Source organism: Mytilus californianus, unplaced genomic scaffold (genome assembly GCF_021869535.1).
Source record: "Mytilus californianus isolate M0D057914Y unplaced genomic scaffold, xbMytCali1.0.p SCAF_10, whole genome shotgun sequence".
In the NCBI taxonomy this organism is placed as follows: domain Eukaryota; kingdom Metazoa; phylum Mollusca; class Bivalvia; order Mytilida; family Mytilidae; genus Mytilus; species Mytilus californianus.
The window spans coordinates 76936458-76961184 of record NW_026262582.1 but is presented as its reverse complement, the minus strand read 5'-3'; the positions used below and the strand labels follow the sequence as shown (position 1 = coordinate 76961184).

The following is a 24727-nucleotide window of genomic DNA, read 5'->3' as shown; positions in this document are numbered from 1 at the left end:
TTTGTATTTATTTCACAATCTCTCACATTGATGTAAAATTTCCTATACTTTGTCCTTCAACAAATGTTCAATTCAGATTACAACTATAAGGATGCAAGTATTTTCAAATTAAAAAGGTGTTGAACTAAACACAGATTTTACATACATGAAGATTTTAATGACAGGCAAAGAAGTCAATCTGTGATGACCAGTTTGCCACCAAGATTAAACAGGAGTTATTGCCCTTAAATGACAAATTTTACCATTTTTGTCTCGCCTTGACGTAGTCAAAAAGCGAGACATAGGTATGCTGTTTTGGCGTCGGCAGCGGCGATGGCGTCAACAATGTATTAGTTTGTGATTAGGTCTAGTTCATGGTGAACCACTAGTGGTAGATCAATGATATTTGGTATGCAGTTGAATTAGCATTGGCACATCTCATTACCATGGAGATTATTTGGCCCCGACCCTCAGTCAAGGTCTATTGACTTTGAAACTTTTCATAGTTTACATGTATTAGTTTGTGATTAGGTCAATTTATGGGGAACCACTAGTGGTAGGTCAATGATATTTGGTATGCAGTTGTATAAGCATTGGCATATCTCATTTCCATGGAGATTATTTGGCTTCGCCCCCTTAGTCATGGTCTATAGACTTTGAAAATTTTGCTACGTTAACATGTATTAGTTTGTGATTAGGTCAGTTCAAGGGTTCGAACTGACCTAATCACAAACTAATACATGTTAACGTAGCAAAATTTTCAAAGTCTATAGTGGTAGACCAATGTTAATTGGTGTTCAGTTGTATAAGCATTAGCACATCTCATTTCCATGGAGAATATTTGGCCCCGCATCCTCAGTCATGGTCTATTTACTTTGAAACTTTTGCTTAGTTTACATGTATTAGATTGTGATTAGATCAGTTTAAGATGAACTGCTAATGTTAAGTCAATGATATTTGGTATGCAAATTTTACTGGCATTTGCAAGTATTGTTTCCATGGAAATTATATAGCCCCACCCCTGATCATGGTTCATTGACTTTGAAACTTTTACATAGTTGACAAGTTAATGTTTGTGTTTAGGTTTGTTTAAAGGGAATGACTTATAATAAGTCAATGGTATTTGGTATGCAGTTGTATTAGCATTGGCACATCTCATTCCTTGGAGATTGTTTAGCCATGTACCTTCAGTCATGGTTCATTGACTTTGAATATTTGCATAACTTACATGGTAAAGTATTGCTATTTAATTTCAACATTTTCATTATCAAAATTACAAAAAGGCGAGACATATCTCTATGAAAACAGTTTATTTTTTTTCATTTTTGCCTATTATCTTGAAAACTATAATCAGAAAGAGAGAAACTTTAGATTGCAAAAATGATCAGCAAGACAAGTTCTACAAATAAGTCTGCATGGTCGAAATTGTCAGTCAACTCTTTATTAGAGTTATTGCCCTTCGTTGATGATTTTTACCATTTTTTTGCATTTTTGCCTTATATCTTAAAAAATTATAATAGATAGATAGAAACTAAAATAAGGAAAACTGATTAGCAAGACAAGACATACAATCAAGACAATACGGAGGAAATCATAAGACCACTCCTTATTGGGGTTATTGCCCTTTAATGACTATTTTCACCAATTTTTTGTGTTTTGCCTTATATGATAAAAATTATAATAGATAAATGGACACTTTTAATCACAAAAATGATCAGCAAGGCAATATCTATTAACATGATTAACAAGTCAAAGTTTGCTGATATAGTTAGTAGACTGTCACTCTTTATAGGAATGATTGCCCTTAAATGCAGATTTGTTTTACCCTCTTTTGTGTTTTGAGCAAAAACTAAAGAAGATAGAGAGAAACTAAACAGATTTAATGATCAGCAATACAAGATCAACAAAAGAGAGATTTTTGTCATGAATTCTATTCTCGTCTACAAGAATGTATGCACAATGACCAAAGTCATGAAAGTGAGCGACACATGACACAGGCTCTTTAGAGCCTCTAGTTTTATTTTTGCCTTTTATCTTAAAAATTTTAATAGATACGGGTCCAGTACTAGTTACCATGGTTACCATCAGAAATTCACAGTTTTTCTCAATTTTTAACCTAAAATTCTTTTGGAAATATTCTTTAAACACAAAAAAGGGTTATCAAAAGTTAGGTCTAGGACCATCCCTACTGAAAATGAGTATGGGATTCCACTGGATTTCCAGTGAAATTACACTGGTATTCAGTGGAAAAAAATATTCCGATGGAATCCCATTAGAATTTCATCCAAAACATCTGGAATATTTTTCACACTGTAATTCCAATGGAAAATCAGTGAAATTTCCAATGAAACTTCCAAAGATTTTCCAATTAATTTCCAGTGGAATATTATTGTTTATATTTCAGTGGAGTTTTGATTTAATGCAAATATTCCAGTGGAATTTTGGACTTAGAAATTTAAAGGAATATATACTTCTAATTTAAATTTTTCAAATAATTAAGTGCATGATTATTATATAAAGGATTTAATTTGTAACATATAATTTGCTGGCCTGATAAGAAATTAAATAATATAATCATGATAATATATGGGATGTAATGAATATTTCATAAACCTACATATATACATGTATATGAAACATTTGTTCAAAAAAGGTTACATGGTTAAATGTGATATGAAATCACTTGCCTAGTAACAAATGAAAATAATCATTTGGTCTGAAAGACCCCCCCCCATATAAAATAAGTAAAATGGTAGATCCTCAGATGTAGGGTGAATATAATGCATCACCATATAGCCTATGAGTATGACACATTGAAAGGATACATTTTAACTATTAAGAAATAAAATTAAATGTTCAATAATCAGATAATATAAATAAAGAAATTAATATTTTATATCAAATTGGGTTGAGAATAAGATTCTGTTTGATTTAACGAACAAAAACAATTAAGATTCTTTTTGAAAAATGTGCATGGCTCTTAAAAGGGCCGTTTTAAACAGATCTGTTGCAGAAATTATCTTCAGACTGTACGAATTGTTAGGATAACTCCGTTTTTTTCTTCAAGTGACCGTACTGGCAACTGCCCTGCACTAGTCTACATGTATACAATAATATAATTATTTCTCCTTTGACTTCATCATTTTCATTAACTGTTACTGGTCTACTGTTCTTTTGAGAAAAGTAAAGTGAACGGCTTTCATTTTCCACATTGTTCTATAAACTGTTTCGGTATCTTAACTTTGTCGGTGCAGGAACATATATATTGACGGGACTTGACACTACCTGATTGTAGTCGATTTTATCGTCGTGCCATAGTTAATAAAGATAAGATACAGAAACGGACATGTGTTAAAAACGGACTCGCTATTATCCTAATAATTTCTGATATTATCAATAAAATGTCATTCAAACTAGTTTTACAGTGAAGCTAGTGTATCAAACTTGTATTCTGTCACTTCAAATTTGTTAAAATCGAAAGCATTTCATCACAGAATTGTGCAGACTGCAAACCAGGTAATAAAAAAATGGCGGCCATTGCCGCGATGATAATTACAAATTCCCAAACTATTATAAAACACTTCACATCAAATAAATCAAACTTATTTTGGTAATTTTATATGACAAAATAAATCTTCTAAATGATAAAACTTGTATTTTTTTACAATTAGAGTTATTTGGTTTATTTGTTGAGCAGTTTTGATAGTATTTCAGTCAGACGCTACCAAAATCCGTAAATCTCGGGAAGTCTCGGGGAGTCCGAGATTTTATCAATTGTATACTGAAAAGCGTATCAGATTCATTTCCCGTTAGATATACTGTTCCCAGGTCGGTGTGATGAATTTTTCATCATTTTCATGTCCTGAACTCGGCACTGGAACTCGGGTCATATAAGTTAATCTATAGAAACATTTCACATATAATCCGCTCCAATCAATTGTACGCTAAATGTCAGTGTTTTGGCATAATTTGAGCAGAAAATTCGTGAAACTGTAGTCTATAATGTTGTTTTTCAACACACGTTTACATTCATGGAGGCTGCCATTTTTTTCTACCAGACTATATATATAACCGCTGATTTGATTGGATAACTCTATTTCCGGGATTTCCGATCGGCCAATCAGATAGTCGTTATCATTAATACACGGAATGTGTTCAAATTTGAAACTAAAAATATTGTACGAATATGTATCCTGTCCAGCATTGTCCAGCTGTGGTTACATTAATCGTGTTAATAATAATTAATACTCAACAACCTTCGATAAATAAAGAAATAGACATTAAAGGCAGAACATTTAGGTATGACATTAGCTGTTGAACCAAGAATTTACGATGAGACGATGTGCTGATGTAGGGCAGACGTACAGCAGATACAGGTAATTTTTAAGAGATTTTACATTTGATTTTTACATCATGAATATTTTTAATTAAAATTAAAAAAAAAGATATACACCCCCTTTAGTTTCATTCATGGGCTCTGTTAGTTCACACTTTGAGGATGACCATTTGGTGTTCTGAAAAGGGGGAGGTGGGAATGTAATGATAATTTTATTATTCTCAATATTGAATTACATTGTGTGCCTTCACAATCAAGGAAAGATGTTTACAGTTTACTACACACATTCAGGCACATTCAACTTAATTTTGTCATGTTCTGATTTGGATGGACATGCAACACAAAAAATCCCTAAAGGTTAATATTGTGTTTTAGAGTCTTTGTACTTAACTGAAAGAAGCTTCTTAATTATATATGTACATTGTATGATAAATATCAGTAATATATGATGCATACAGGTCATGACCAGAATTAAAAATTATTAATAAAATGTTTTTACATTTTTTTTAGGTTGTCCATATATTAAAAGGGATTGATCATGGTGAAGGTACAAAGCTGCAAAAATGATGACTGTGCATCGATCAATATCCACTCAATAATATGAAAACACGATGAAAACAAACGAACCAGCAGCAGAAAAGAAATTTGAGTATAAGATTATTGAAAGGTACTTATTGAATTATTTTTTCATCCTTCCCACACTTGAAATAAAAATACATTAATCATGTTAATCATTCACATCTATAAGCTGTAAACACATCTCAAAAACATTGATCTGATCATCATGCACAATGGTTAATCATGGCTATTATGTGATCAAAATGAGGTGTCTGGTATGCTTCAACCAGATAGTAAACCAACAACAAACACAACACAAAGGGAAAGATAATATGCATATGAGGCTAAATAAAAATATTTGCGTGGTTCCAATTACCTTACCTACCTTTTTTTTTAGTCTTAACAATAGCCTACCCTAAAGATTTTTTTGTCATTTTTCAGTAAGTACTGTTTAAGTCAGAATGTTGCTCCCATAGACATGATAGACTCAATGTAAAAAAAAACCATAAAATAAAAAAAATTCTTACCTACCTACCCTAATTTTTTTTTAAATGTAACTGGAACCACACATACTATTTTATTTGGCTTTGAGAGACACCTGATCCATGAACAATAAAAGTCTATTTTGATAAAAAGAGATGTGTGTTATAAGTCTAAGAGACAGCAACCCAACAACTATAGCCAAATATATCTAGAGAACACATAGTCTTCAATAATAGACATACATGTGTCTAAATTGCTCTTAGTGTATAAATGTTGTGAATAAATTACACACAAACACAAATAAAATATGCCAGTAACATATATTTTTGAATAATTGCAGATTGGAGCATGGTATTGTAATGTTATTTTAATTCAAAATTCTATGCATGTTATGATGTATGATTTTTTTTCTTTCAGATTAATCAATGAAGACTTAATGGAACAGGATTGGAATGCAGAAACTTTGGACTTAATTCATGAATAATATCAATGGATGATGAAGAAAACTGACCAAACTGACAAAGTATTTCGTATGCATGTTAACTGGACATTTTTGTTTGTTTAATGCACAATAAACAAATTTGTAAAATTGAAAATTAAAACCATTTGTGAAAGATTTCAAGAGGACCAAAAGTTACCATGGACTTATGAATGATTTAACCAGAAAAATGATTTACATGTACAATTAAGTAAATACATCTTTGACTAAAAAATGATAATTTATCAACGTTAATATTTTAAAGAGGTTGATCTTTTCGTTTAAAAGGTCTTAAATGTGGATGATGTATAAACTGTTGTAATTTCTTTAATTGTTGACTTGCATTAAAATGGTTATTGTCTTATTTCAAGTTTTCTTATTAATTCATTCAAAAATAAGCAGTGCATGCAAAATGATATCTAACATTTCAATGGAATTGTCAATTTCCATTGAAATATCACTGGTTTTCTTTGGTTGATTGTTACAATTTCCAATGGAATTACCACTGGTATCCCAGTAGAAAACAATAAATGTCCAGTGGGAAAACAATGGTATTCCAACGAAGTTTTCACTGGTATTCCAATGGAATTTCCACTGTATTCCACTCGAGTATTCACCGGAATCCCACTGGATATTCCACTGATATCCCAATGGAAAACAATGAATGTCCAATGAAAATCCCGACCAAATTTCCCAGTGGTAATACAATGGTATTCCAATGGAACTCTGATGAAACTCCACTGGTATTTTCAGTGAAATCCCACTTTACATTTTCAGTAGGGATAGACTTGGACTTAAATTTCTCTTATATATACATTTGTACAGCAAAAAATGGGTTACTAGTGTGATGATTTTTGCTTAAAATTTTATGGATACGTGGACCAGTTCCCATTACTTGTATGAATCTAGCTCTGCAATTTTAGAAATTTATGTCCTATTAAAATATTTTCTTATTTTGCTGTTTAAAGGCAAACAGAGATGGAGCTTTGTCAAATTAACCAACAATATTGCCATTATTTCTAAAATCAAGGGCGTCATAAAGTGATGAAGTCATGTTTCTGCGCAAGTATCTTCCCACGACGTGTTAAAAGAAAAAAACCCCAAGACGTTCGAGTCTTCAGATTGGATCAAACAAAACCAAGTTTTTTAAAATAAAATAAGAGTATTTTTATGAAGATAATAGCAGTATGTCCTATTTACGCAACACGTCTGTTATTAAATAAAATGCAAAGTGACTGCATATAACTGGTAACTGGTCCTTGACCAGTAGAGAGAAACTTTTAAGTAGCAAAAATGATCAGCAAGACAAGATCTACAATAAACCAAAATGGACAAAATCGTCCACCAATTTCTTATAGTTATTGCCCTTTAATGATGATTTTTCCCATTTTTTGGCGTTTTTGTCTAATATCTAAAAACTAAATAAATAGATAGAAACTTTAAAAATCCAAAACAATCAGCAAAACAACATTTACAATTAAGTTTAACATGTTTAATGGTTGAAATCTTCAGTCCACTCCTTATTGGAGTTATTTCTCTTTAATGAGGATTTTTAACAAATTTTTAGTGTTATTGGCTATTATCTTGATAACTATAATAGATACAGTGAATGTAGACAATTAGAATAGCAAAAATGATCAGCAAGACAAGATCTACATAGAAGTCAACATGGTTGAAATCCTCAGTCGACTCCTTATTTGGAGTTCATGCTCTTTGATGAAGATTTTTACCAATTTATGGTGTTTTGGCCTATTATCTTGCAAAACTTTAAAAGAAAAATAGACCCTTTAAATAAATTTATAAATGATCAGCAAGTCAAGATTGACTAAATACAGTATAATTAAAAGGAATATGTTTCCATACCTCAAACACCGCAATATTTCCTGGTGTCACACCAGGAAACTAGGATATCCCTCCGTAAATTCTTGGAGGAAATTGGGAGGGTTCTCTCTGATTAAGATCTGATTAAATTCACTACATTTTGTTTATTGTGATAGCGACATCTCTCCTAACACACTGTAACGGGTGCAGGACATTTTAGCGAATAATTTTGAACTACCAGGTGACATTTTAGCGCAGACATCATAGCCCATTTTAGCGCAGGATTAATCCGTTCACCTGTATTTTCGATTGCCCATTTTAGCGCAAACTTGCCTGGTTGAATAATACTCATCATACTAAAACCATGAACAGTAATTTATGCTGGCTAAATGTTTCAGGTGTTTGCATTTACAGTTTGGTTAATCATGTTAATCATGTTAATCATGTTAATCATGTTAATCATGAAAATAACGTTGTACGTTTTTCTGGATACTATCATCAAATTGAAAACAACAACATTTATCAAAATAAGAAGTGTAAATGAATGTGCACCTCAATCTAGACAAAGTAAAGAAAAAGAACAGTTCCTACTCCAATTTTATGAACAGTATTGCACAGTGGGTATATCAAGAGCCCTTTACGTACGTTCTCTATGATGTAAATTTCAGACTAGAACGAACTTGTATCATTTGAGTTATAACCTTTTAAGACTTTTAGTGTTGTATTGTAATTGACATACTATTTTTTTATATTGTGCTTTTTACCACAAAACACAGATCAAGTTTGAATTTTGGTGGCGTCACTTTTACCTGTATAGAGTTATGCCCCTTAACAAATGGAAAAATTGCTGAATTTTTTCGTTTCCTTTCACTCACTTAAGTTTGCCTCACCCAAATGTTATGAACCTTGTACACATTGCTTATAACCACAAAACACAGATCAAGTTTGAATTTTTGTGGTGTCACTTTTAGAGTTGTACCCCCTTTTAGATGGAAAAATTGCTGAATTTTTCGTTTCCGTTCTCTAATTATACTGATTGATATTTTAGTCTTTGATACATGATTTTTTTTTTATTAGTTGTTATTAGTCCCCTACCGACGAAGTTGAAGGGGACTTTAGGTTTGCACTCCGTCCGTCTGCCTGTTTGTCTGTCTGTCTGTCCATCTATCATTCCGGCAAATCAGTTTTCCACACTTTTTTTCTTCGTGCTTGAAGATATTGATTTGATATTTGGTATATTGTTTTATCATGACAAGTTACAGATCAAATTCGAATTTTGTTCCGGTTTGATAATTTTGTGCAGAGTTAAGGTCCTTAGACTTAGAAAATTCACTTAAATAATCTGTTTTCCACACTTTGTTTGTGTCATGCTTGAAGATATTGACTTGATATTTGTTATATAGTTTGGTTGTACCTGTAGAAAACTTATTTCAAACGGGATTGCACATCCTCATTTTTACGACAATATTGGTTACCGTGCCCGGAAATAAAGAAACGATCCTGGTAAACTTATCGATCCTTTAAATAAACTTATTCTAAAAGGTTACCAATTCAACACTGTAATTAGATCATTAAATATTGTTTTTATTGGTACTAATATTGATTTTGTTATCAGTAAATTAAAAGCAAACTAAATATTATTGTTATATATATATACACATTCATGGATCTACAATCTGTCGATACCTGTATCTTGGCATTGCGCAAGTATTTGTATTTTTATCCATCTGATGAGTTAAGCTTCTTTCAACTGATTTTTATAGTTCGTTCTTATGTTGTACTGTTACACCACTGTCCCAGATTAGGGATCCAGCAACATGTTTAACCCCGCCACATTCTGTATGTATGTGCCTGTCCCAAGTCAGGAGCCTGTAATTCAACGGTTTTCGTTTGTTTATGTGTTACATATTTGTTATTCATTCATTTTTTGTACATAAATTAGGCCGTTAGTTTTCTCGTTTGAATTGTTTTAGATTGTCATTTCGGGGCCTTTTATAGCTGACTGTGTGGTATGGGCTTTGCTCATTGTTGAAGGCCGTACGGTGACCTATAGTTGTTAATTTCTATGTCATTTGGTCTCTTGTGGAGAGTTGTCTCATTGGCAATCATACCACATCTTCTTTTTAGTCCCCTACCGACGAAGTCGAAGGGGACTTTAGGTTTGCACTCTGTCCGTCTGTCTGTCCGTCCGTCCGTCTGTCCATCCTTCAGTCCGGCAAATCAGTTTTCCAGTCTTTTTTTCTTCATGCTTGAAGATATTGATTCGATATTTGGTGTATTGTTTCATCATGACAAGTTACAGGTCAAGTTTGATTTTCACGATTTTAACTTTTCTCCTTGTTCAGTTAAAACCCTTTCCCTAGAATTAAATTTTTGATGAAATACTTTTTAATTACTAGATTTCTGTTCAAAGGGAATTAACTCATTTTTTAACTTTCCCTAGAATTAAATTTTTGATGAAATACTTATTAATTACTAGATTTCTCTTCAAAGGGAAATAACTCATTTTTTTTTTAAAGATTTGTAAAAGACATTGTATTAAGATAAATGACATTTTGGATTTTTTTCCTTTTCTTTAGTAAATTGTTTGAAGAATTTAGTGGTAGGTTTGCTCCATTACAATGAATTTTTAACCGGTAGGGGACTATGTATTGCCATTCAATACTCACAGAATGCTTGTTTATATATATGTGGTGTGTAGAATGATTGTAAGGGGTACATGTCAGACTGGCAGGTTTCATCTGACCTTGACCTCATTTTCATGGATCATTGGTCATTGTTAATTTTTTTTGTGTTTTGGTCTGTTTTTCAAGTACTGTAAGCAATAGGTAAACTATATTTGGTGTATGGAATGATTGTAAGGTGTACATGTCTGTCTAGCTGGTGTCATTTGACCTTGACCTCTTTTTCATAGTTCATTGGTCAATGTTAAGTTTTTGTGTTTTGGTCTGTTTTTTCAAGTACTGTAAGTAATAGGTCAACTATATTTGATTTATGGAATGATTGTAAGGTATATATAGATGTCTAGCGGGTGCCATCTGACCGTGACCTCATTTTCATGGTTCATTGGTCAATGTTAAGTTTTTGTGTTTTGGTCTGTTTTTCAAATACTAATAGAATAGGTCAACTATAATTGGTGTATGGAATGATTGTAAGGTGTACATGTCTGTCTTACCAGTATCATCTGACCTTGACCTCATTTCCATGATCATTGGTTAACATTAAGTTTTTGTGTTTTGGTCTGTTTTTCAATTACCATAAGCAGTCAGGGGACTTACTTAAATGAGCATGATGAGTGATTAAGAAATCACTGATTCAAGTATCAATTTTCCAGAAATGTTGGAAATAAGAATTGTCTTTCTTTAATAATCACCTATTTAAGTAGTACAAGTAAATCACAAGACTAAGTGATTTAAGTTTATTGTAACTTTAAATATTTATAATACTAATGATCCAGGGACTTATTATGTAGCTAAAATTATCAGAACCAACATCTGTGTTTATAGGATGACCGGTCATGTCAGGTGATGACCTTGTACTGAATCTGGGATAATGACATGAAAATCACTTGTTTAAGTATTATACCTCTAGTTTCTTAAAAAAAATCACTTCTTTAAGTATTATTATTTTGATTACCCCCACTAATTTCACGAACAGTGAAATTTTGGTCGTGAATAGTAAAATTTTATTACATATTCTGTAAGAATCGTGAAACCTTGAATTTTACAGGAAAAATACTCCCACTGCTGGGAAAAATCTGTTAAGAAAGTATTAGATCATTACGTAAATTAAGCTTCATTATAGCATATTTTTCAACAAATATAGGATTTACAGATGAATGATTGCATCAGAGGCATAAACCTTGCTACTTAAAATAAGCAAACTATATACCATCTCTGAAACTTATAATCTTTGAATTATAAACCTAATATTATAATAGTATCTATTAAAAATACACCAGGCACGAAAATCTCTGAAAGGAGAAGAGTTCCAAAAAATAGAAAAAGTAGTAGATAATGATTGTGCAAAAAAATGTATAGAAACTTCTATTTGAATTAGAAATTTGATATATTGAGTAAATTGTATGCAGATACCTTATGTTACGAAGTTTCAGTCTGTCATATGCCCATTGTCCTTGACCTCATTTTCATGGTTCAGCGACTAATGTTAAGTTTATGTGATACTTGTAGTAAATTAACCTTTACCTTTAAGACTTTCAACATAAATTCAATGGTCAGTAAAATAGGCGAGACATTTCAACGTGTGCACTCTTGTTCTCATTGTTGAAGGCCGTACCGTTGCCTATAATTGCTTACATCTACTTTATTTGAACTTTGGTGGATAGTTGTTTCATTGGCAATCATACCTCATCTCCTTATTTTTGTATTAAGTGTGGCTCAACCAAATTTTATGAAACTTAATTAATTATACACAGTGCTTTAATTACCCATTTATCCTTAACTAAAATATTTCTTTTAATTTTATCAATCGGCTATTTTCCTTTTTAGCATTATGAAAAAAATGGTTCATGTTCCTTAGGGTATCTTGTTTAAAAAATATATATCCATGGATTTGATCTATTCATAAACATGGACACTTGCTAAAAATAGAACATAGGGGTCATTTTTTTGCTAATATCTTATAAACTATAGCAGTGAGAGCAAAACAAACAGCAGTATATAGCAATTACCATCAGCTATTTTCTATAATATTTTTATACGACCACAAAAAATTTGCGTTCGTATATTTCTATCACGTCGTCGTTGTCGTCGTCGTGGTCATGCAAACACATTTGGTTTCTGGACAATAACTTTAGTTAATTAGTATAAGTTAATGGATCTCTATGAAATTAAATCACAAGGTGCAATACCACAAAAGAAAGGTTGGGATTGATTTTGGGGGTTATGGTCCCAACTGTTTAGGAATGAGGGGTCAAAAAGTGGCCAATAAAGGCATTTTTCTAGTTTCCGGACAATAACTTGTGTATTAGTGTATGGATCTCTCTGAAATTGTACCACAAGGTTCCATACCACAGAGGAAAGATTGGGATTGACTTTGGGGGTTATGACCTAAACCGTTCAGGAATTAGGGGCAAAAAAAGGGGGAAAAACAAGGTTTTTCTGGTTAATGTACAATTACTGAAGTATTAGTCTATGGATCTCTATGAAATTGAACTACAAGGTTCCATATCACAAAGGGAAGGTTGGGTTTGACTTATGTGGTTATAGCTCAAACCGTTCAGGAATAAGGGGACAAAAAGGGGGGGGGACAAAAAAAAGGGGGAACAAGGTTTTTCTGGTTTCCAAACAATTACTTAAGTATTAGTTGATGGATCTCTATGAAATTGTACCACAAGGTTCCATACCACACACAGAAGATTGTTGTCAACATTGGGGGTTATAGCTTTAATCGTTAAGAAACTAGAGGCCAAATAGTGGCCGAAAACAAGACTTTTCTAATACTGGCTAAGCTGGTTCTAAACATAAATTATTTCTGATCTATTTAAAGAAACAACAAATACTGATATGGCAGGAGATACACATCAAACAGGGTGTTTAAATTGTTATATTTAGTTTGTAAACAGATTTACTTAGTCATGTTAGTATTGGGCAACAGCAAGAAACCTTCAATTGAAAATAAATACAAATCTTTTAACCAATGTCAATGAGGATTAATTTAAAGTCTTGAATTATTGGGGGTTCTTACCGTGTATTACTATATTGGATATTGGGGGCCCATTTTTAATTACCGTGATTTTCAGATTTTAAATTTTGGGCCCTGTTTTCAAATAAGTCCATATTAAGGCCCAAAGGGTCCAAAATTAAACTTTGTTTGATTTCATCAAAAACTGAATTCATGGTTTTTTTTATATGCTGAATCTTAGCCATGGAATTAGATTTTGGATATTGGACCATAAAGTAGATTGAATGTCCCATTTTAAATTTTTAGCTCACCTGACCCGAAAAGCCAAGTGAGCTTTTCTCATCACTTGGCGTCCGTCGTCCGACTTTGTAGCAGATCCATCATCCAAGATGGCCGCCAGCGGGGGACTTAGTTTAACATAGGACCCTATGGGAAATACATACAAATGTCTTCTTTTAGAGAACCACTGAATGGAATGGAACCAAACATGGCATGAATGTTCCTTATGAGGTGCTGACCAAGTGTTGTTACTTTGAAGCTGATCCATTATCCAAGATGGCCGTTAGCAGGGGACTTAGTTTAACATAGGACCCTATGGGAAATACATACAAATGTCTTCTTTTAGAGAACCACTGAATGGAATGATACAAAACATAGTATGAATGTTCCTTATGAGGTGCTGACCGAGTGTTGTTATTTTGAAGCCGATCCATAATCCAAGATGGCCGCCAGCGGGGGACTTAGTTTAACATGGGACCCTATGGGAAATACATACAAATGTCTCCTTTTAGAAAACCAATGAATGGAATGAAACCAAACATAGCATGTATGTTCCTTATGAAGTGCTGACCAAGTGTTGTTACTATGAAGCTGATCCATAATCCAAGATGGCCGCCAGCAGGGACTTAGTTTAACATTGGACCCTATGGGAAATACATACAAATGTCTTCTTTTAGAGAACCACTGAATGGAATGAAACCAAACATGACATGAATGTTCCTTATGAGGTGCTGACCGAGTTTTGTTACTTTTAAGCCGATCCATAATCCAAGATGGCCGCCAGCAGGGGACTTAGTTTAACATGGGACCCTATTGGAAATACATACAAACGTCTTCTTTTAGAGAACTACTGAATGGAATGAAACCAAACATGGCATGAATGTTCCTTATGAGGTGCTGACCAAGTGTTGTTACTATGAAGCCGATCCATAAACCAAGATGGACGCCAGCGGGGGACTTAGTTTAACATAGGACCCTATGGGAAATACATACAAATGTCTTCTTTTAGAGAACCACTGAATGGAATGAAACCAAACATAGCATGAATGTTCCTTATGAGGTGCTGACCGAGTGTTGTTACTTTGAAGCCGATCCATAATCCAAGATGGCAGTTAGCGGGGGACTTAGTTTAACATGGGACCCTATGGGAAATACATACAAACGTCTTCTTTTAGAAAACCACTGAATGGAATGAAACCAAACATGGCATGAATGTTCCTTATGAGGTGCTGACCAAGTGTTGTTACTATGAAGCCGATCCATAATCAAAGATGGCCGCCAGCAGGGGACTTAGTTTAACATTGGACCCTATGAGAAATACATACAAATGTCTTCTTTTAGAGAACCACTGAATGGAATGAAACCAAACATGGCATGAATGTTCCTTATGAGGTGCTGACCAAGTGTTGTTACTATGAAGCTGATCCATAATCCAAAATTGGCCGCAAGCAGGGGACTTAGTTTAACATAGGACCCTATGGGAAATACATACAAATGTCTTCTTTTAGAGAACCACTGAATGAAATGAAACCAAACATGGCATGAATGTTCCTTATGAAGTGCTGACCAAGTGTTGTTACTATGAAGCCGATCCATAATCCAAGATGCCCGCCAGCAGGGGACTTAGTTTAACATTGGACCCTATGGGAAATACATACAAATGTCTTCTTTTAGAGAACCACTGAATGCAATGAAACTAAACATGGCATGAATGTTCCTTATGAGGTGCTGACCAAGTGTTGTTACTATGAAGCTGATCCATAATCCAAGATGCCCGCCAGCAGGGGACTTAGTTTAACATTGGACCCTATGGGAAATACATACAAATGTTTTCTTTTAGAGAACCATTGAATGGAATGAAATCAAATATGGCATGCATGTTCCTTTTGAGGTGCTGACCAAGTGTTGTTACTTTGAAGCTGATCCTTCATCCACGATGGCCGCCAGATGGGGACAATGTTTAACAAAGGACCCTATGGACAATACATACAAATGTCTTCTTTTAGAGAACCACATACTGAATGGATTGAAACCAAACATGGCATGAATGTTCCTTATGAGGTGCTGACTAAGTTTTGTTACTTTGAAGCTGATCCATTATCCAAGATGGCCGTTAGCAGGGGACTTAGTTTAACATAGGACCCTATGGGAAATACATACAAATGTCTTCTTTTAAAGAACCACTGAATGGAATGATACAAAACATAGTATGAATGTTCCTTATGAGGTGCTGACCGAGTGTTGTTATTTTGAAGCCGATCCATAATCCAAGATGGCCGCCAGCGGGGGACTTAGTTTAACATGGGACCCTATGGGAAATACATACAAATGTCTCCTTTTAGAAAACCAATGAATGGAACGAAACCAAACATAGCATGTATGTTCCTTATGAAGTGCTGACCAAGTGTTGTTACTATGAAGCTGATCCATAATCCAAGATGGCCGCCAGCAGGGACTTAGTTTAACATTGGACCCTATGGGAAATACATACAAATGTCTTCTTTTAGAGAACCACTGAATGGAATGAAACCAAACATGACATGAATGTTCCTTATGAGGTGCTGACCGAGTTTTGTTACTTTTAAGCCGATCCATAATCCAAGATGGCCGCCAGCAGGGGACTTAGTTAAACATGGGACCCTATTGGAAATACATACAAACGTCTTCTTTTAGAGAACTACTGAATGGAATGAAACCAAACATGGCATGAATGTTCCTTATGAGGTGCTGACCAAGTGTTGTTACTATGAAGCCGATCCATAAACCAAGATGGACGCCAGCGGGGGACTTAGTTTAACATAGGACCCTATGGGAAATACATACAAATGTCTTCTTTTAGAGAACCACTGAATGGAATGAAACCAAACATAGCATGAATGTTCCTTATGAGGTGCTGACCGAGTGTTGTTACTTTGAAGCCGATCCATAATCCAAGATGGCAGTTAGCGGGGGACTTAGTTTAACATGGGACCCTATGGGAAATACATACAAACGTCTTCTTTTAGAAAACCACTGAATGGAATGAAACCAAACATGGCATGAATGTTCCTTATGAGGTGCTGACCAAGTGTTGTTACTATGAAGCCGATCCATAATCAAAGATGGCCGCCAGCAGGGGACTTAGTTTAACATTAGACCCTATGAGAAATACATACAAATGTCTTCTTTTAGAGAACCACTGAATGGAATGAAACCAAACATGGCATGAATGTTCCTTATGAGGTGCTGACCAAGTGTTGTTACTATGAAGCTGATCCATAATCCAAAATTGGCCGCAAGCAGGGGACTTAGTTTAACATAGGACCCTATGGGAAATACATACAAATGTCTTCTTTTAGAGAACCACTGAATGAAATGAAACCAAACATGGCATGAATGTTCCTTATGAAGTGCTGACCAAGTGTTGTTACTATGAAGCCGATCCATAATCCAAGATGCCCGCCAGCAGGGGACTTAGTTTAACATTGGACCCTATGGGAAATACATACAAATGTCTTCTTTTAGAGAACCACTGAATGCAATGAAACTAAACATGGCATGAATGTTCCTTATGAGGTGCTGACCAAGTGTTGTTACTATGAAGCTGATCCATAATCCAAGATGCCCGCCAGCAGGGGACTTAGTTTAACATTGGACCCTATGGGAAATACATACAAATGTTTTCTTTTAGAGAACCATTGAATGGAATGAAATCAAATATGGCATGCATGTTCCTTTTGAGGTGCTGACCAAGTGTTGTTACTTTGAAGCTGATCCTTCATCCACGATGGCCGCCAGATGGGGACAATGTTTAACAAAGGACCCTATGGACAATACATACAAATGTCTTCTTTTAGAGAACCACATACTGAATGGATTGAAACCAAACATGGCATGAATGTTCCTTATGAGGTGCTGACTAAGTTTTGTTACTTTGAAGCTGATCCTTCATCCATGATGGCCGCCAACGGGGTGACTTCCTTTAACATAAGACCCTATGGGAAATACACACAAATGCTTCTTCTAGAGGTGCACTGAATGGAATGAAACCAAAACATGGCATAAATGTTTCTTATAAGGTGCTGATGAATTGTTGCTACTTTGTTGCCGATTTACTGTTCAAGATGGCCACCAGGATTTTTTATCAAATTACAGGACCAATATTAAACCAAATTTGGCCTCACTCATTATTAGGGTATCTGTTATGATTTTAATCTATTTTTACATGATTTCCAAAACCAAAGTAGAATCAGGTGAGCGACACAGGCTCTTGAGAGCCTCTAGTTAAGTTCTTTGACCACATTTATTATGTGTGAGAAACCTATAAACATGTGTCAAATATTTAATCACTATCCAAATTCAGAGCTGTATCAAGCTTGAATATTGTGTCCATACTTGCCCCAACTGTTCAGAGTTGGACCTCTGCAGTCCTGTCAAGCTGCTTCAGGCGGAGCGCATTTTTAGAAAAATGGAACAATCTATTTTGGAGTTATTGCCCCTGAAATGTAAATTTTTGGCAAATTTTGAAAGTTTGGTAATTATCCTGAAAACTGTAATAAATTTTAATTATAAAAATTACCATAACAATAAGATCTACAAACAAATAAATTAAATTGAGATGGACAAAATTATCAATTGTTCCCTTATACAAGTTGCTACCCATGAAAGACGTTTTTTTACCCATTGTTTGTTCTTGTAGATTATGTATTCATGGTAATGGATAAAGAAAAATTTTAAAAGCAAAAATGTTCAGTAAACATGTTGACTAAACATGGCAAAATAGGATCTACAAATAATTTGACATGACTAAAATCATAAATTGACCCTTTATAGAAGTTATTGCCCTTGAAAGATGATTTTTACCCATTTTACCTATTTTTTTGTAGAAACCCTAATAGATAGAGAGAAATTGTTGTAAATATCAAAGATATGTAGCACAATAAGATCTAAAAATAAGTCAACATTGCAGAAATTGTCAACGGACTCCTTATAGGAGTCATTGCCCAGGAAGACTTCATCAACAAATAAGTCGAAAAGCTGATATTTTCAGTCAACTCTTTGTAGGAGTTCTTGCTCTTTAACAGTCTTTCTGTACGGAATTGTATTTTTTAGCGCGTTCGTATAGCTGGAGATTTTTTAGCAAGAGTGGTTTCGTGGCCGGAATTAATTTGACATGTGCTCGAGGAAAAATTCGTCTCGGAACTTCAAACAACAATAAAATGTCATAACTATGACTTTGCATGCAGCTTTACATAATTGATCTGATTTTAAAACTGAAAGTAGGCAGTGCATTTTTCGTTTTCCATGATGCTTTGAGGCATCATGCGGCAGTTACCAGGTGATGCTTTCAGGCATCATACGGCAGTTACCAGGTGATGCCTTGAGGCATCATACGCCTTGAATGGGTTAATTAATGACAATTTGTATATGCCCATTTACGGGATGTATTATGGTATACCATTGTCTTCGTCTGTCCGTCTGTCAGTTCATCATCAACATGTTGGACAATAACTTAAAAACGCTTTAACCAATTTGCATGGAACTTTGGTGAATTGTTTATATCTATTGACGTGAGCTCCCTTTCGATTTTTGTCGAGCCTGCGACTTTTGTCGCAGAAAGCTCGACATAGGGATAGTGATCCGGCGGCGGCGGCGGTGGCGTTAGCTAACTTCTTAAAAGCTTTATATTTTAGAAGCTAGAAGACCTGGATGCTTCATACTTTGTATATAGATGCCTTATGTTACGAAGTTTCCGTCTGTCATATGTCCATTGTCCTTGACCTCATTTTCATGGTTCAGTGACTACTTGAAAAAAAAGTCAACATTTTTTGTAATGTTAATTTCTTTCTTATTATGAGTAATAGGATAACTATATTTAGTATGTGCGTACCTTGCAAGGTCCTCATGCCCGTCAGACAATTTTCATTTGACCCCAACCTCATTTCATGGATCAGTGAACAAGGTTAAGTTTTCGTGGTCAAGTCCATATATCAGATACTATAAGCAGTAGGTCTACTATATTTGGTATATTGAATGATTGAAAGGTGTACATGTCCAACTGGTAGGTGTCATCTGACCTTGACCTCATTTTCATGGTTCAGTGGTCAAAGTTAAGTTTTTGAGTTTTGGTCTTTTTTTCTAATACTATATGCAATAGGTCAACTATATTTAGTATGTGCGTACCTTGCAAGGTCCTCATGCCCGTCAGACAATTTTCATTTGTCCTCGACCTCATTTCATGGATCAGTGAACAAGGTTAAGTTTTCGTGGTCAAGTCCATATATTAGATACTATAAGCAGTAGGGCTACTATATTTGGTATATGGAATGATTGTAAGGTGTACATGTCCAACTGGTAGGTGTCATCTGACCTTGACCTCATTTTCATGGTTCAGTGGTCAAAGTTAAGTTTTTGAGTTTTGGTCTTTTTTTCTAATACTATATGCAATAGGTCAACTATATTTAGTATGTGCGTACCTTGCAAGGTCCTCATGCCCGTCAGACAATTTTCATTTGTCCTCGACCTCATTTCATGGATCAGTGAACAAGGTTAAGTTTTCGTGGTCAAGTCCATATATCAGATACTATAAGCAGTAGGGCTACTATATTTGGTATATGGAATGATTGTAAGGTGTACATGTCCAACTGGTAGGTGTCATCTGACCTTGACTTCATTTTCATGGTTCAGTGGTCAAAGTTAAGTTTTTGAGTTTTGGTCTTTTTTTCTAATACTATATGCAATAGGTCAACTATATTTAGTATGTGTGTACCTTGCAAGGTCCTCATGCCCATCAGACAATTTTCATTTGTCCTCGACCTCATTTCATGGATCAGTGAACAAGGTTAAGTTTTCGTGGTCAAGTCCATATACCAGATACTATAAGCAGTAGGGCTACTATATTTGGTATATGGAATGATTGTAAGGTGTACATGTCCAACTGGTAGGTGTCATCTGACCTTGACCTCATTTTCATGGTTCAGTGGTCAAAGTTAAGTTTTTGAGTTTTGGTCTTTTTTTCTAATACTATATGCAATAGGTCAACTATATTTGGTGTATGGAAATATTTTATGATGTACATGTCAGTCTCGCAGGTTTTATTTGACCTTGACCTCATTTCCACGGTTCATTTCTCAGTGTTTAGTTTTTGTGTTTTGGTCTGTTTTTCTTCAACTATAAGCAATAGATCAACTATATTTGTTGTATGGAAGGATTGTAAGGTGTATATGTCTGTCTGGCAGGTATCATCTGACCTTGACCTCATTTTCATGGTTCATTGGTCAATATTTAGTTTTCTTGGTTAAGACTGTTTCTTAGAAACTATAAGCAATAGGTCAACTATGTTTGGTTTATTGAATGATTGTAAGGTGTACATGTATTTCTCGTTTGGTTTATCTGACCTTGACCTCATTTTCTTGGATCATGTTAAGTTTATGTGTTACTTGTAAAGCTTTATATTTAGGACTATCAACATAAAATCAATGGTTAGTAAAGAAGGCGAGACATTTCAGTGTGTGCACTCTTGTTATAAATTTTAGATTTACTTTTCCGAGTTGTGGGGTTTTATTTATGAAAAAAGGGGGATTTCCGAGTTTTTGGACAATAACTCAATAATGCTTTGAGCAGTTCTCATGAAACTTTGGTGACTGGTTTATATCTATTAAAATACCCCTCCTTAAGTTTTTTTATAAATTTCTGAAATGACATTGAGGAGTTATGGAACTTTACTTTAGTGACTGGCGTATCGTGCGCTCATGATGCAACTCTTTATTACCAATATATTACAATTTTAATAGCCTACTATCTTAAAAAGTATAAAAGTTAGATAGACTCTTTAAAGAGCAAAAATTATCAGCAAGACAAGATCTACAAATAAGTAACATTTTTTTTGTGTTTTTGGCAAAAACTAAAGAAAATAGAGAAAAACAATAAATATAAAAAATAATCAGCAATACAAGATCAACAACAACAAAAAAAGATTTTTGTCATGAATTCTATTCTAGTTCACAATGTTCATGATGTTGAAGAGAGTCCATTGTTGAAGATGCTCATAGACCTAGGTGAGTGACACAGGCTCTTTATCTGATAAAATGGATCTGAAAGCAAAACACTAAACAGATTGATTGTATAAATACACCACAGGGTTGGGGGCATGTGGAAACACAACTATTTTTATTATGCTCCTGCCACAGCTGAGGGGGCATTAAGTGTTAACCTTGTCCTTCCTTATGCATGTTATGTCTGTACGTACATAAGTCCCGAAATTGGTTTTGGTTCTCTAACTTTAGTTTGCCTCAACCAAAATATATGAAACTTATACAAAATGCTTATTTTCACAAAACACAGATCAAGTTTGATTTTGGGTGGCATCTGCCGGTCACTTTTACCATTCTAGAGTTATGCCCCTTTATAAATGGAAAAATTGCTCAATTTTACTTTTCTGTTCTCCCTTTATAAATGGAAAAATTGCTCAATTTTACTTTTCTGTTCTCAAACTTAAGTTTGCCTCAACCAAATGTTTATGAAACTTGTACACAATTCTTACATTACCACAAAACTTAAGATCAAGTTCGAATTTGGGTGGCATCACTTTTACTGACCAGTCAAGGGTCTAACTTAAATAAGTTATTAGAGAAAAATAACATACATTTGTTATTGAGGGCTAAAAAATCAAAAATCTGTGATAACATATGTATGTTACATGTTTCAAAGGGGCATTATACATCCTTTATTTTGTTAAATTGTGTACTAGTTCTATTGATATTATAATTGTCTTTAAGTATATTAAACTTTAGAAAGATTTAACAGCCCATAGTTTGCCAATCATGCATAACACACCCATGCTATTACAGAAAAAATATGCCTGTAATAACTAAAGGGTGTTATATATAGCTTCTCTACATCTCTTTAAAGCCTTTTCTCCTACATATATCACAATGTATTTTAATTTATTGTAAAAAATAATGATAAGAGCATGTAATGAGGTTCTGCGCAAGCTTCCTAGTCATTCCCAAGTGTCTCGTGTAATAAGTTTAATGCCTGTAATAACTAAGCCTTGTTATTACAGCTAAGTTATCACTTAAAAGCCTTGTCTCATTGATTTACCATGGTTGATCAAAAATGTATTAATTGAATTGGAAAATTAGTTTTCAAGGTTATGTATTAAGTTACTGCGCAAGTTTCAAGAATTCCCAAGTGCCCACTGAAAATAATTTTTTTTATGGTACATTTAACTGATAACAAACATATGTTACTACAGATTAACAGAAAGTATCCGTAATAACACATGTATGTAATTTTTTCTCTAATAACTTATTCAAGTTACACCCTTGACTGCTGACAAGGACACATTCTCCATTTATTTTATTGTTGGCCCTATTGACTTTTAAGTCATTTGGTATAAGAATATATTAGCATAACAGAATACTACTTGCCAAAATCATAATTTATATGAGGTTGACAGTTTATGTGAGCTTGTTAACTTGAGATTTTTATATTTTTACAGAAAATGTTCCAGATTTCATAATGGTTTTCATAAAATGACATGAATGAGGGACAAGGATCCAAGATTTTTGACGGTTTCAATGATAATCTTATGATAGACTCCAGAAGACTTTACAATGGCATCTCTTTCTGTAGAGGAAGAAAACTATGTTCGAATGAGTTTGTTACTGACAGGAATTTCTCCACGTGCAGCAAGAACCTTATTTGATTATGAGTTTGCTCCAGCATGTTTAGAAGCCTCACTGAAGAAAGAGTATAACACACTGTTTGACTTAAAAAAGAAGCACAGAATCAACCAATCACAGTGGAACCTTCTGTTTCCAAGATTTCCTGGTAAGTGCAGAAATAGAAATTTTAGAATATCCTTTTTAGCTCACCTGGCCCAAAGTCTGTTGTCTTCTGTTAACTTTTACAAAATTCTTCTACTCTAAAACTACTGGGCCAAATTTAGCCAAACTTGGCCACCATCATCATTGGGGTCTCTTGTATAAAAATGTACCTGTCTGACCGAATTTTTATGCCCCCGCCATAGCGGTGGGGACATTAAGTTTTACCCTTGTCTGTCGTCCCAAAATTGGTTTCCGTTCTCAAACTTGAGTTTGCCTCAACCAAATGTTATGAAACTTATACACAATGCTTATTACCACAAAACACAGATCAAGTTTGAATTTTGGTGGTGTCACTTTAACCGTTCTAGAGTAATGCCCCTTTATAAATGGAAAAATTGCAAAATTTTAGTTTCCGTTCTCTAACTTAAGTTTGCCTCAGCCAAATGTTATGAAACTTATACACAATGCTTATTACTACAAAACACAGATCAAGTTTGAATTTTAAAGGCATCACTTTAATCATTCTAGAGTTATACCTCTTTATAAATGGAAAAATGGCAAAATTTTTATTTTCTTCTTAATATCAAGTAATTTGTAGCTCACCTGGCCCGAAGGGCCAAGTGAGCTTTTCTCATCACTTGGCATCCGTCGTCCGTCGTCATCGGTGGCGGCGTCGTCGTCATCATCGTCGTCATAAGCTTTTTACAAAAATCTTCTCTGAAACCACTGGACCAAATTTAACCAAACTTGGCCACAATCATCATTAGGGTATCTAGTTTAAAAAATGTGTCCGATGACCCCGCTAACCAACCAAGATGGCCGGTATGGCTAAAAATAGAACATAGGGGTGAAATGTAGATTTTGGCTTATATCTCTGAAACCAAAGCATTAAGAGTAAATCTGACTAGGTAAAACTGATTATCAGGTCAAGATCTATCTGCCCTGAAATTTTCAGACAATTCTGACAACCTGTTGTTGGGTTGCTGCCCCTGAATTGGTAATTTTAAGGACATTTTGCAGTTTTTGGTTATTATCTTGAATATTATTATAGATAGAGATAAACTGTAAACAGCAATAATGTTCAGCAAAGTAAGATCTACAAATAAGTTGTCATGACCAAAATTGTCAGTCGACCCCTTTAGGAGTTATTGCCCTTAATAATCAATTTTTAACAATTTTTTGTAAATTTTTGTAATCTTTTACAAAAATCTTCTTCTCTTAAACTACGGAGACAAATTTAACCATACTTGGCCATAATCATTATTAGGGTATCTAGTTTAAAAAATTTGTCCGATGACCCCGCCCTTCCAACCATCATGGCCGACTTGGTTAAAAATAGAA

The 24727-nt window shown here is 34.3% G+C and overlaps 1 protein-coding gene across 9 annotated transcripts in view; it reads left to right on the top strand.

Moving 5' to 3' along the window:
- The window catches only part of LOC127718574 (serine/threonine-protein phosphatase 6 regulatory ankyrin repeat subunit C-like), a 184171-nt gene that overhangs the window by 2468 nt on the left and 156976 nt on the right, over window positions 1-24727 (top strand). For all 9 annotated transcript variants that reach the window (XM_052224640.1, XM_052224641.1, XM_052224642.1 and 6 more), the window contains exon 2: window positions 23059-23390. In XM_052224640.1, coding sequence (XP_052080600.1) covers window positions 23174-23390 — 217 coding nt within the window. In that variant the 5' untranslated portion in view covers window positions 23059-23173. The remainder of the gene's footprint in view (window positions 1-23058; window positions 23391-24727) is intronic.